General features: G+C 39.0%; 1 protein-coding gene across 4 annotated transcripts in view; it reads right to left on the bottom strand.

The window, feature by feature from the left end:
• slc12a5b (solute carrier family 12 member 5b) overlaps positions 1-10,854 on the bottom strand; it is a 64,980-nt gene extending 54,126 nt beyond the window's left edge. For 3 of the 4 annotated variants that reach the window (XR_014603029.1, XM_084087143.1, XM_084087144.1), the window contains exon 1: positions 10,638-10,852. Coding sequence is in view for 2 of the 4 variants with exons in the window: in XM_084087143.1 (XP_083943269.1) it covers positions 10,638-10,692 (55 nt within the window). In the remaining 2 variants the exon portion in view is untranslated. Of the gene's footprint in view, positions 1-10,637 lie in introns of all 4 variants that reach the window. The other variant, XR_014603028.1, reaches the window with a different exon arrangement.
• Positions 10,855-14,271: the final 3,417 nt, after the last annotated feature.

Here is a 14,271-nt window from a genome sequence, read left to right as displayed (position 1 = left end):
TAAAACAATAACACCAACAGCGGTTACAGGGAACAAAGCATGGACTACATATGGACTAATGACTAACAAGAAACACCTGTGAACTATTAAACAATGAACCAATGAAAATGTTAAACATATAATGAGGGAACCAATCAAACCATTACGCAAGAGACTAGGGAAGCACAAGACATAGGCTGAATCCCCCCCCCATACCCTCAAATAGGGCATTATTTGAGGGGACAGCCATTTGTAGTGGTGTCCGAAACGATAGTGGACGTTATTGAGTGCACTCATTCAATCCCACATTGCACTGCAATATAGAGTGTACAACTGATGTACACTCAACAGCTGTCCGAATTCGCTCACTCCTTTTCATTAACTCCTTCAAGTGAACAGTATTAGTGATTAACGTAGGGAATAGTGAATAAAGGTTTAGGGGGCGATTTCGGATTCAGACATAATCACATGAGGGCGAGGAAGTCACATGACAAGAAACCAGAAACAAAACTTTCAAAATAAAAGACATGAAACATGAACATAAAACAAACCCAAAACTAAACGTGACACAACCATACCGACACAAATAATTTTAAATAATCTTGGCGGCCGAAAAAACGAAAATCTGACGCACATCTGAGAGCTTTGTGTCTATAGATGAACTTTTTTCCCTTTAAATCTTTGTATATTTATTTATTTAATCAAGAGGTCACAAGTCAACCAACAAACTAAGAATAAGTCCCTGTGTTCCCTATGACCAGTTCATCCCTGCATGCTACACAAATTACCCTTTTTTAAGAGATGGTTGTACTGACATTAAAGAGTTCTTAGGTCAGACTGGTCTAAGATAGACCTGCATACTGCTACTTAAAAGGCCAGCTTACAGAGATCAGCGCCCATTCACGGAATTCCAGTCAGCAGAGCGGCTATTAAAGGTTCGTCCCACAGAGTGGGAGAGTAGGACAAAGTGTTAAGAGCCAATACTGGCAGACTTTACCAGACTTCAAGGGCACATGGTGTGAAGACAGTCCTGTAGAAAGAGGGTCATGCTTTTGGACAAAACACACACAGAGCTTCTTTTCACACATGGGATGGGACATCATATGTCACTGTCTTGCGGATTAACATGTCGACTGCCTCGAACCCCGCAGGCAAAGCTCTGCTTCGAAATCTGTTGTGTCTGTGAACACGTGCCATGTCATAAATCATCTTGCCCTTGGAGGTCATGTTGTCTCTATCAATACAGCCATTTAAATGCAACACGCAAAGCTGTGGAAAAGGTCACTAAAGATGAAACTTCCATGCAATGTTAATGCTGACTGCAAAAAGTAAGTACTAATTACATTTTTATTGTGTGAAATCTAGCATGATTTATGCTGATTAGAGCAATATAAATGTCAAGGTAAAATAACAAAAACAATGACAGTGCAACGATTTTACTGTTAGCTAAATGGGAATAAACGAAACGTTTGAATAAAAATCATTACCTAGACATGCCCATATACAAACACCCATATGGGACAATATTGAGAAATAATTGGCAAAAATGTGCAATAGTCCATTGCATGGATAAGCATGCACCTACATACCCATGTACATGCAGACATACACAAAGCCAAGAGAAAAAATCACTGAAATGTGTGTGACTATAATTTTCTCATACATCAAATCTATGAAATTCATAAAATTGTTTCACAAAGGAATGAAACATGGAAATCCATCAATTCTACTGCAACAAAAGACCTGCTCAGCTAACTCCCTTATTTAAAGAGGATAAGAGAGTACAGGGCAATGTGGACCAATGCAAATGGAGAACAGAAATGAGAGAGACATGCATAAAAACCAGCTGAGGGATTTAGTACAGTTCCAGATGAGAGAAGGAGATCCTCATCCTACTGTGAAAGGAGAGCAAAAGGGAGGAAAAGAATTGGCGATTAAGAAAAAGAAATGGAGAAAGCACACTGTGCACTCGGGGTGAAACTGACTCATCCAGCACTCACAGGGACAGCATGTACAATTTCTTCATTTCCATCTCTACTCTTGTTCTCAGCAGTGTATGGAAGCAGTGTTGCTTCCATAGATGTGTATAACTACACTGAATATCAGAAGTTTTAATGCCCAAAAGTTGCTACCGGTATATAGTCCTGATCTAAGGTGCGGTCACATTTGCAACATTTTTAAAGAAATCTTGCGGGCAAAAGGGTCAATTTTCAATGGTGTAGTGATTTATGAAACACTGCACATAGAAGTCACTTTCAAACCAAGCAGTTTTCTGTTGATCAACGCAGCAAATTCATCTGACCAACTTGAACCTGATGTGAAATTTGCATTGGGAAATCTTTCGCACTTACACATAATTCCCATTCACAAGGATCCCTATTGAAATGACTGGATTTTGCCTGCAACGATTCGGCGAACAAATGCAAGACATGTAAAATATGTAAAAACAATTCATAGTTTATACAACAGTTCAATATGGAAAGAAGTTAATATTTGAGTGACGTACATTTTAGACACAATAGTTACTTTTTTGCTCTGCAAACCTAAATAGCTCTAAACAAAACCACTGCTGGAGCTTTAGTTTTGATGAATGATTCAACGACTCAGTCATTAAGACCTGTTTAATTCTTGAATGAACCAGCATTTTTTTATGAATCACTTTAGACAGTTATTCAATCACTCACTCATTCAATCACTCACGAATCAGTTGAGTGAATGACTCAATTAGTCACTCACAGAGGCAATCACTTGTTTAGTTTCTGAATGCATCAGCGTTTGTGAATGAATCGGTTGAAATAATGACTCACTCATAAAGGAAATCGCTTGTCGCCACCTATTGGCCTAACAATGTAACCTGCAGAAAGTGTCACTGAAGTAGGAAACAGTGAAACACACTTAATGGATGACCAGTCCATTGCAGGGTTCACAGAAAAATCTGCATCACTAATGCACAAACTGAAAGTCTGTCTGAAATGAGCAAAAACAGACAAACAGATGATACAAACAGTGAAAAGTCCCAGTGCTTTTGGGCTGTTACATCAGCACTCTTGGAACGCTGCTCAATCAGATTCAAGGACCAGAACTGCAGACCTATGTATCTGAGTAACCAGAAAACAGAAAAGACAGAACAGAACTAAGAATTCAAAGAACCATCATCACCTTTATGAGCAACACAATGTGCCCCACAATGTGCACCTCTCTCTCTCTCTTTAATATTCATTGCGGTTATGCAAGACTAATTTCATTATTTTTTCAATGCCACTGCGTTCTCTGATTTGGCACTTCAGACTGAAACTTAATCAATTCTTAACTCACCGCAGGAAGGTGACAATAAACAGAGCAAACACGCAAACCTCACTGGAGCCGAGACATTTCCTCCAACCATCAGAAGTCCCAGACAGACTTCATTCTTCTCAATTCAGTGGACACAAATAAAGAGACTGAGGGTATAGTTGTGTATGTTTGCTTGTCTTCATGAGCTTAAAAAGATTCTACAACCTGCAGTCACACAATGCAGAGATGTGCATGTCAGTGTCACAAACTATTGGGCATCACTGTAGTGAGTGTTCATGCGTAACCAGCAAGTCAAATACGGAGAGTATGTGCTGCCAACTCTCTATGATATGTTCACAACTTCACACAGTCAGTGTTTGGGAATGACAAACATATTTAGAAATAGGTGTGACTGCTACCTGAATTGGCATACAAAAAAAAAAAAACTGTAGCAGATCTAGACAGGTGGAGCTGATGGAGGGTTTCTGAGGAACTACAGGACCAGCTTAAAAATATTATATCACTATATGAGTACATTTATTTCACACAAACGATATGTATCACAATATTGTTATTTTTGGTTTAAATAAGGTTTGTATGAAATCAAAATTGTTGATAAAAATCTCAAGCTTACTGAAGACAAGTACTAATTTTAGTACCAATTTTAAGCAATAGGACAAAAAACTATAGAACAATGACAAATTAAATTGACCTACCTGTAAAAATTCAAGCAAAAGAGATAAGAAACACTACATAAACTGTTTAAAGTAATCAAATGTACAAAAAACAAAACAATGCATTGTCTTCACTGTGTAAATTAAATAAACATTTATTCTAATTAAAGTTACAAAGGTGATTCAGTCAAGAGCAGTTAGAGATTTTCTTTCTTTTGTTGTTTGATTAACATTAATGACAAAGACTGCAGAAGGTGTATTAGGCTGCTGTCACTTTCAAGGCCGAATGCACGGATCCAATATACTAATACACGTGTTTTCTTTCTCAACTACTTGCACTCACTTAAGACACAACCGACTGCGTTTAAGAGGATACGGCCATTTTGACACACAAGTGTGCGTATTTGACCGTTCAAACGCAATAAGGCGCAAAAAACTTGTGTGCTGTCTCTCAAACAGCGTACATATACCAAAATGAGTTCCCTTCCACTGCTTCTTGCACTTAAACGGTTTAAAATCACTTGTTTTTAAACCGCAAGGCTTACAAAATTATTCAAATGATAAGCTTTTGTGACAGCACAACTTGGCAATGTCATAACCGTGATAGAGATGATAATCCAAAATCTACCGGTTGACACATTTCTATTGGTTTATTGTGTATACCGGTATATTGCCCACCCCTACTGAACCTGACAATTTCAATGTTGAGCAAGCAATCTCATTGGCTGCGCAATCAGCAGAGGCCAATCAGTGTGTGTCATGTAGGAAATAATGTGATTGTTAGCAGATTTCATGGTGACTTTTGTATACAGTATATTCAAAATCATAATTTAAGCCCAGGTCCCTTTGCATACTGAACAAAAATTACACTACTGAACTATAATTTGATATAACTACCACTGCTGGTGCCCCTCTTTATAACCAAACAGTGTAAACACTGTTTAACCAACATGTGATTAACCTTCTGACAACTTGTACATCGCATGAAGTCTCAATAGTTTCTCATCTCTCTTCAGACTGTTATTCTTGCTCGTTTCTTATGTCTCACCTAACAACCTCTGCCCTCCCCTCTGTTCTCACCATAAAATGGCTTCCCAGGCACCTGCCAGAGACAGCTGGCCACGACAACTTAACAAAACCATCCATCAAGGGCAAACACATCAGCAGGATTACAGGAGGGCATATGAAAATCCTTTATGTGGCATTAGGGAAATATTCTTATATAATGCATGGTCTTTTGCAGTGACATAATACTCACTACACTGCCACAATTACATAAGAACTACATCCCCCTGACCCTAAAACACATGAAATGCACACCTACCCCAGGAATTATTTTTGAAACAGATTACTAGCTGACTACCTATGCTGCCTGTTATTTAAAAAATGAAATATGTGAAGTATTATTACACAAATTATACTGTATGGACTCACAGTAACACTTCATTTTACAGTGTCCTTGTTACATGTACTTACCATAGTAATAACAATAAATTATGCATAATGACATGCAACTAACCCTCAACCAAATCCTAACCCTATAGTAAGTACATGTAGTTGCTTAATATTACTCAGTACTTAAATATATAATTACACTGTAACAATGACACCTTGAAATAAAGTGTAACCGGACTCACTACGTCACATGTTTAGTTGTAATCTTATGAAATAGTGAAAATAATTATGTTGGTAACACTTTATTTTACAGTGTTTTTGTTACATGTTTCATGTAGTTACTATAGTAATTACTATAAATGGTGCTTTAATACATGGAACTAACCCTAAACCAATATTGAATTCAAATTCAACTGAATTAAATTTGAATTACGGTTCTGCATCCTGCTTACTACTTTAAATATAATTTCAATTTAAATGGTGTTCCCAATTCATTTTTTCAGACCTAGAGCGATAACTATAACGATAATATAAAGATCGGTAACACTTTGTTTTACAGTGTCCTTGTTACATGTAATATATGTACGTACCATAGTAATAACTGTAAATTATGCATAATTACATGAAACTAACCCTCAACCAAACCCTAATACTACCCTAACCCTATTGTAAGTACATAGTTGCTTAATATTACTCAGTATTTAAATATATAATTACACTGTAATAATGACACCTTAAAATAAAGTGTAACCTAAATATTCTATATATTAGTTCTAAATATAAAAAACAGCAGAGATCACATCACAACTATAACAATAACGGCACACTAGCACAGATAAATATTATCGTTAAAGGCCTGTTCACACCAACAACGATAACTATAAAGATAACTGTAGCGATAACTATATTAGTGGTCACAACAGCGGAAGATATTGTTCTATTTATTCTAAGCATGCTTGTCTGTTGCTTTAAATGCTCAAGCTCATGATAGCAGGATGGATTCTGATTGGCTGTCATTGTTTTAATCATTACCTGGATAAAATCGCTTTGAAAGTGACTCCAACTATATCGTTTCTCTGTGCTGTTATCATTATAGCTGAAAAATGCATAAAAAACTGCAAACAAGTTACAATAAGCTGTTATAATAGACAGTAGTCACTATAAATACAACTGAAACTTTCAAATGACATATACATAACCTGATGTTCTTAAAAGATAAACTGCAACCAATAATCACAACATCTACTTGTCCATGAATGCCATAGCTCAGAGCTAAGCCAGATATTTTTGTTAATAAACATCCGACACAGTCTCTGCATGGATCCTGTCCAAGCAATGAGCTGACAAGAAATACATTTTTGTTGCTTGTCTTTTTGTTTCTTTTCATGATTGTGGCAGCTTGTGTATCAGGCATGCTCACACTACACGTTTAAGATGCTGCGAGTTGATTGGCTGAGGGGTGTTGCTGTTGTTGACACATGACGTATTGATTAAAACATTACATCAAACGGATCCTCTAACCGTGCGTTCTACTGTATCTTTATCCAGGCAATGCTGCAGTTATGATTAACCAGCAGGAAAGTGTAAAAATATTTATTAGCCTCTGTGTCTTACGAAGGAGAGTCATAAATATATCTGAGATTTGACATGCCTGTTGACAATCCTGAATATACTTTATGAGGTAACATTGAATGGTGCACTTTATAATATGGTTTATGTAAAAGAGGAGTATTACGACTTTATGAGTACTGTATGTTTTGGCATAACTTACAGCTTCTGGCAGCTCCTTTTTTTTCAAAGAAAGAGTACGTCATGGTATTATTATTGTGATGGCTGTGTCTGGCTGCACAGAAGTTTTTGTAAGGTAACCTAAAAATGCATTTAAATTGGTTTAATAAAAGTCGAAATACATTCTACATTCCTGAATCAACCTGAATGCATACTGTAGGTTATACCAAGGTTAGTTTTTCTCTATGAAGCCCCTCCTTCCGAAAAGCACAATGTGCTCTGATTGGTCAACCACTTTAAGCATGTTTCGGAAATGTCACGCCCCCTACCATAAATGCGTATTTCAGCACACTACTCACACAACTTCCCCAGGTCTTTCCCCTTCTTTTCCACTGTATGCCTTGTGTTGGAATTCTTTAAATGGGGGATTTTGTGTATGTACATTCCCGGAAGAAAACTCAAGACTGCAATCGAGGCATTTTAGGGAGGTCAGAAACAGTGCTTACTGATATAGAGAATAGCTCCCTTTTTCATCCTTTAAACAGCAACATTACACAAGTTGAAAATAAAAAAAAAGCAGAATAGGTACTCTTTAAGAACAAATAGTTCCCTCTTGTTCTGTTAGTGTGTGGCTGGTTTTTGAGGACAGCTAGTCCTCTAGATGTTACTAATTTAGGGTAGTCCTGTTATGTTTTAATGTCTTCATGTGTCTGCGCAGCTGTTAAAACAGGTCTGAGCCATCTGGCCTGATGTTCACTTGACCTGAGACTTCACCACAAGGACAAGCAGCCATCACTGTACACATTTTTTGCATATTGTTTCCATCTTTCTGTGCTCTCATGATAACCAACATGCAGTATATAAAATTAAGCCACCCATCTTTAATTAATAACAGTGATATTTTTTGTGTAATAACACCTCTTGGACCACAATCTTTAACGCTGTTCATAATCATAGTTTGGAGCTGTGAGGTGTTTGGGTCTTCATGTAGTGCCACTGAAGACAATCAACAATCAATTTCCTTCTGCCTTGAATCCAATTTCTCAACTAATCTAGTCCAGCCTTCTTCCTTGCTAACAAATGCCAAAGATCAGCGGTGTCATAATGCAATCAGAAATCTCAAACCGCATTATCCACTGAGTGAAAACACCTAAGGTCCGGTGTGTCAGGCTACTCTATGAGTGATGTAACTGCACTGTCATTATACTGCACATTATTCTGCAAGAGAAGTCAGCATGGGTGTTAACTGACACATCATTACACAAAAAATTACATTCTCTCCACTGAAAGTTCAGCTGACATGTCTTTGAATTTTAAGATTTGAGATGCTGTCAAATAATGATAGTATAGAGAAAATAACATATTTACAGCCAACCATTTTCTATGTCTATATAATTGCAAAAAATGACTTCAAAGTCGATCCTTGTTGCTTTCTGTACCGCTTTTCAAAAAATATATTCTTCAATATTTTAAGTGGTTTAAAGATATGATCCGCTAATTAAAAAAAAAAAAAACCTTTTAGAAAACTGTTTGACTGATTGGAATCAGATAAGATGATCAGACAGGATAATTATATGTGTGAACAGTATAATACATACTATTTTTTGCATACTCTTGGAAATATTGTGATTTTGTTTTATGAAACTTATAACATTAAAATAAAAACATTTAGGCTGTAAAAAGGTTGAATAATTGTTATTTCTTTCTTTCTTACGCATGCTAATATAGTGAATTCCATTTTAAACAACATTGTGTCAATGAAGTGGTACTAGGCCTCACTGATGGGGATGTGGGGGTACTTAAGACAAATTTGGGAAACATTGTTCCAATATGTGTGTGTGTGTGAATGTACTTTTATTTTTATATTTATTTAAATGTAACCATTTGAATTTAATCATTTAAAAATTTAAGAGAGTTGTCTCTGTATTCCCCCAAAATGAGAATGATAGAACAAGACTGTGTTGGGACTGTTTTAGCTGGTGAGCTACCAAGCATGAATTTTATGACCAAATAGGCATTAGCACCACTGCAGTACTGTCCCTACCCCCTGATGGGAGGAAGAGAGAGAGAAAATTCAGGGCAGCATTGGACTTTGAAGGAAGCGAGGCACAGAGAGAGAGAGAGAGAGAGAGAGAGAGAGAGAGACCCTTTGAAAAGAAGCAAAAGCTATAATGCAGCAGTCTGCAGCCAGTTCCACTCATGTCTACACAAAACAGATCAGTCCGTCATCGACAGAGGGCCCAGAATGAGTGTGCATTCACAATGCATGCAATCACAGACTGTTTCAGAACCACGGAGAGCTCTACTTATACTAGCAGCTCAATCAGAATCAGTCTCAGCACCACGGACAGCGTCTCTGCAAAAAACACTGCAATCCGATCATGACACTTGTACTACGGTGCATTTAATAAGGAAGCTGTTCACTTAATTGCCTCAAAAGATGCGATTTGTAACATTTGAGTGCATAACACATGCACAAAATGTTTCGTCACTCATAATGAGTGCAGCTTCTGCTGTACTGCAGGGGGTTGATAAGAACGCATGCGAGAGGAGGTCAGGTACAAGCTAATTTAATTCCTCTCTCACAGGCTGCAGCTCTACCTGTAGGTACGAAGCTCTTTTAGAAACTGAGAAATCTTGCATCTCAGACCCTCTTTTACTTTTTAAGAGGTTAACGACATGAAATGCACCGAAGGTCTGCTTTTGTTAAGACGCTACAATCATTTCAATTATTCTCGAGGATCTAAGACACAGGGATTCAAATTCACTGCCTGTTGAAATGAAATAAGATTAAGCAACAGACAAAAAAGACAGACACTGCAAAAAAAAAACAAAAAAAAACAACAACCCTGGAACGGAATTGAGGTAGAAATGGAAAAAAGGTACGGGTAAATTTCTGCCAGGACCATTTGCTAAAATGCAATGTAACATTCAAAATAGACACCTGTTAAAAAAAAAAATCTTCATATTAACGCAGTAGATTAGGCCTATTTCTACAGACTTTTTTTTTAAGAGTGCAAGGAGGTGACAACACTAGACCATACACACACACACAAAACACATACACACAAACACTGCACAAACACTCTGTACTACCTCAGACATACACAGAAAGCATTATCATTCTCCTCACAGCAACCTTGCAGCACGAGCCTTTGCCAAAGCTGCATACACACCAACAGACACACACACGCATGCACACACACGCATGCACACACACACACACACGCTCACACACACACACACACACACACACACACAAGAATTCCCCACCATATCGTTCCTTTAAAGCTTTCCTCTCTTCTTTTTCTTTACACACACACACACACACGCACACACACACCACACAAGCAACATAGATTATGATAGTACAAAAATATTTGCACTCCTATACTGACATCTTGTTTCTCCCACACACACTCACAAGCAGCTGTCATTGGTGCATGATAGGTCTATATTACACACACACACACACACATACTACAGCTTGAACTGGTACCATAACCAGTGACCGGTAAAAAGGCACATTTGCTCATCATCTGCACACAGACGCACACACGCTCCCAATTGCAGGATCAGACCACTCACCCTGACTGTTGGGTCCCCCATCGCCCTCTTCGCATTCAGTGAGGTTGTTGAGCATTTTGGAAGATCGAGCACAGATCCCCTGCTAATGCTAACACTGCTGCTGTGTCCACCAGCCTCTCACACACACACACACGGATGGAGGAGAAGGCTAGTGGTTCTCTGCCTCTCTCCTCTCAAGAAAGCAAGCAGTGCTGTGCTTCAGCAGACTGGAGTCCTCTCTTGCCGTTTGCTGCCTTGCGTATTACCTCTCTCTCTCTCTCTCTCTCTCTAGGAGGAGGGGTTGGGGGACAGAGCTGCAGGGACGTAAATGATGGAATGCTTAAGAGCAAATTTTTTTCTCTCAAACACTCACACACACATGCTGCATGTCGTCTCTCTGCTTTTCTCTCCGCTATGCATCCACAGGCTGCCTGTGCTTCACCATTATCACAATGCAGTGATCAGGATTTGCCTTTGTTTACCTTTACCATGCTTTCTTTTTCAATTTCTATGACATCACCATGTCAAACTACGTTCATATCAGAAATACTGTAAGTGAAATCAAAAAAGGTTGCATGTGGTCTACTAGCTTTAAATCTCAGGTGTTTTTTTCCCTTGGGAATTCACTACCCCAAAGATCTGTAATAAATCTGCATTTTTACCATTTATAATTTTTTTTTTTTAGGAAAATGTAAGTAGTGTTTGTCTGTGGTGTAATGGCTGGTTGCTAGGTCATTGCTAATGTGCAGAGTGGTTTTAAACCTATTGATGTGTGGTTGCTAGGATGTTTTGACTGGTTGTAAAGGTGTCACTATACAGTTGATAGTCTTGGTTGCTAATTTGCAAGTCCACTGCAAGTCCAATTTGCAAGTCTGAAAACTACAGATATTTCTATTGTTGTCCTTCCTTGCTGTAACACAGCTTGCTGCTAGCATATGATTTGTTTTAGATGGTGTTCTGTAGCAAGCAAATAAGCTAGAAAATAAATAAATAAATAAATAAATTTGGTCACCAGCTGCAAACCAACACTAACGAGTATAAAGCCTGTGTCACAGGTTGTGCTGTGTAAATGTACATGAACACGAAGATGAAGATAGTAGGCAGTCTTTTAATAAATCCACAGGTAAATCCATATACGGAGAACAGCAAAGCAACACAACCATACAATAGATGACAACTGAATTGAAACATAACCAAACATAACAGGTAATAAGTATAAGTCTGGTAACAATTTACAAAAAGGTTTCTAAACATTGGGTAGTACTAACATGAAATAATTACATTTAAACATTTTTTTTTATATAATTAAAAATATTTATAATATAATAAATTATTTAAAACATGTTGAGGTTTATGTTAAGTTCCACATATTTAAACATTTTCAGTTGTATAAATTATGTTATTGTACAGTGATAGGAATGAGCATGACTCAACTATTGTAACGGTTATGTTCTATGTCTGGACTCTTATGTTGTTTTTCTTTTGGTTCCCATGTTTCCTTCCTGTGGTTAGTTCCTGTTCGATTTGTTCCCATTGCTAGTTGGTTTGGTTTGAAACCAAATCTTTCTCCATCATCTTGTCAGTCAAGAGTGAGGCGAAATTGGCAAAGTGTGGGGATTAAGCTGCATTAAGCAGACGTGTTTAGTTTTTAATTGTAGTGTCTGTTCTATAACTGAACAAATTTATTTTTACTATAAAAAAATCACAACAACAGTGCGGGGCAGTGCCGCAGTGGGCAAGTGATGTAACCGCTGTTGCAGCTGAACATCGGGAAACACAGACTATCGTAGCAAGCCTAAAATGCGATAATATTAAGGGCCCTCAGTGTTTCCTCTAGGATTCTTTCCAGCTGTGGTGGGCAGGCCTATTTCCACAGGGGAGGCAGCATCGCCCATGGGTGATTCAGATTGAACCTTACCCAAGAATCACGAGCACTCACACACAGGTCACTTTCTTAGGAATTGAAAAATTAAAACCAACAAAAATCTCCAACAAAACAAATTACACAAGATATTTATTTGCAAAGATATAAAGTGCCACAGTAAGAGAAGGCTATATTCATAATCTATGGCAAAAATACTATTATAAATTAGTTTAGTGGATAATACAGCAGCAAAAGTTATTTTCGAAAAATCTTGAATGCACAATAATTTTATAAAATCTGAACATTTACATTAAGTGGAGAACAAATAAATGGTAAAATGTTCCACCTTGCTCTTTGCATTGTTACAAAATACTTCGATGAAAAACACACTTGTAATCATCAATATTTAAATGTAGAATCACCTAATTAAATTAAACAACACAGGAAAAAAAAGAAAAGGAAAAAAAAAAGAAAAATGTCCACAAAAATTGGACATAAAATAGCCCTATATTAAAATAATATTAAACATCAATATATCAATATATTCTTCTTCAGTTCTATGCAACATACTCAGATTTAACAGATTTATTTTTTGACTAATTATCAAAATAAAGTATAGTCCTACAAAGCTATTATAAGAGTTGGGGTACTCGAACTCGAACTCGGACTCGGACTCGAACTTGCCTTCGTCTTTGAAACTGCTGCAATTTAGATCCTCTGCTCCTTTTCCGTTGCCTGCACCGTGACAGAATACAGGACCACGCATGGATCTAGCAGCAGCCTTCCCGAGGCAATGAGCCAATGCCAATGCCCGGCTAGGACCCAGAGCTACAGCCCACTGCAGACCCAAAGCAAGCCAAGTCTGACCAGGTGTGTGAGCCAGAATGTTCATCCCTGAGGGAGTGCTGGTGGAGTTGGACATCGTGGAGCAGAGTTCCAGTCATCCTCCTAGCCCTGAAATTAATTCTTAACCATGTAAACTCCTGGATTCCCTGATCCTAGTGTTCATGCCCAGTCTCCGCTGCTGATCCCGCCCACCCCCAAGTCTTTGTTGCCGCTGGTCCTGCCCAGCCTCAAGTCTCCTTTGTCACCGCTGGTCCTGCCCAGCCTCCCACTCCCTCCTCCTCTCCAGATTCCATCCAGTTCCTTGGCTCCACTGGCTCCCTTTAGCCCCTCGACTTCTCCTTTGGTGGCCCCATCCAACTATTCGGATCTGCCTTGGGCTTCCCATTCTCCAGCTCCATATTGGTGTGAGGATCCCCTAGCTCCACCTCAGGCCTCCAAGCCCTGGACTCCACCTTGGCTCCACGCTCCCTCGGCTCCACCATGGTTCATCATCTCTCAGGCTCTGCCAGGATCCCTCGTCCCTCCGGCTCTGCCTTGGTCAGTCATCACCCGTGTTGCGCCACAGACTACCAGGCCTCCGGATACACCTCGTCGCTCCACCGGGCGGGCTCCTCCTTCCCTCTGGCTTCTGCAAAGCCCCCGTCTACGTGCAGTTCCGCTGTGGCCCTCCAGTCTATTGGTGTCACCTTCTGTCTTTGTCTCCTCGGCTCTGCCTGGGTCTCCACCTCTCATGGCTCCACCTCTATCCGAAGTCCCCTTGGTTCCACCTGGACTCACCGCCAAGGCTCAATCCTGGCTCCTTCCTCCCGCTGTGGGCCTTCATTTGGACACTGCTCTAGGTCACTCCCTGGCTCCTCCTTCCATCATTTCCTCCTTGGTCTCCTCTTTACCTCTTTTCCTTCAGGTCCCTGTCCACCACCAAAACCTCCGCCCTCCCTTCACTGT

Source organism: Abramis brama, assembly GCF_963993115.1.
Source record: "Abramis brama genome assembly, chromosome: 16".
Lineage (NCBI taxonomy): Eukaryota > Metazoa > Chordata > Actinopteri > Cypriniformes > Leuciscidae > Abramis > Abramis brama.
The sequence above is the reverse complement of the archived record's forward strand: the minus strand, read 5'-3'. Positions and strand labels throughout refer to the sequence as shown.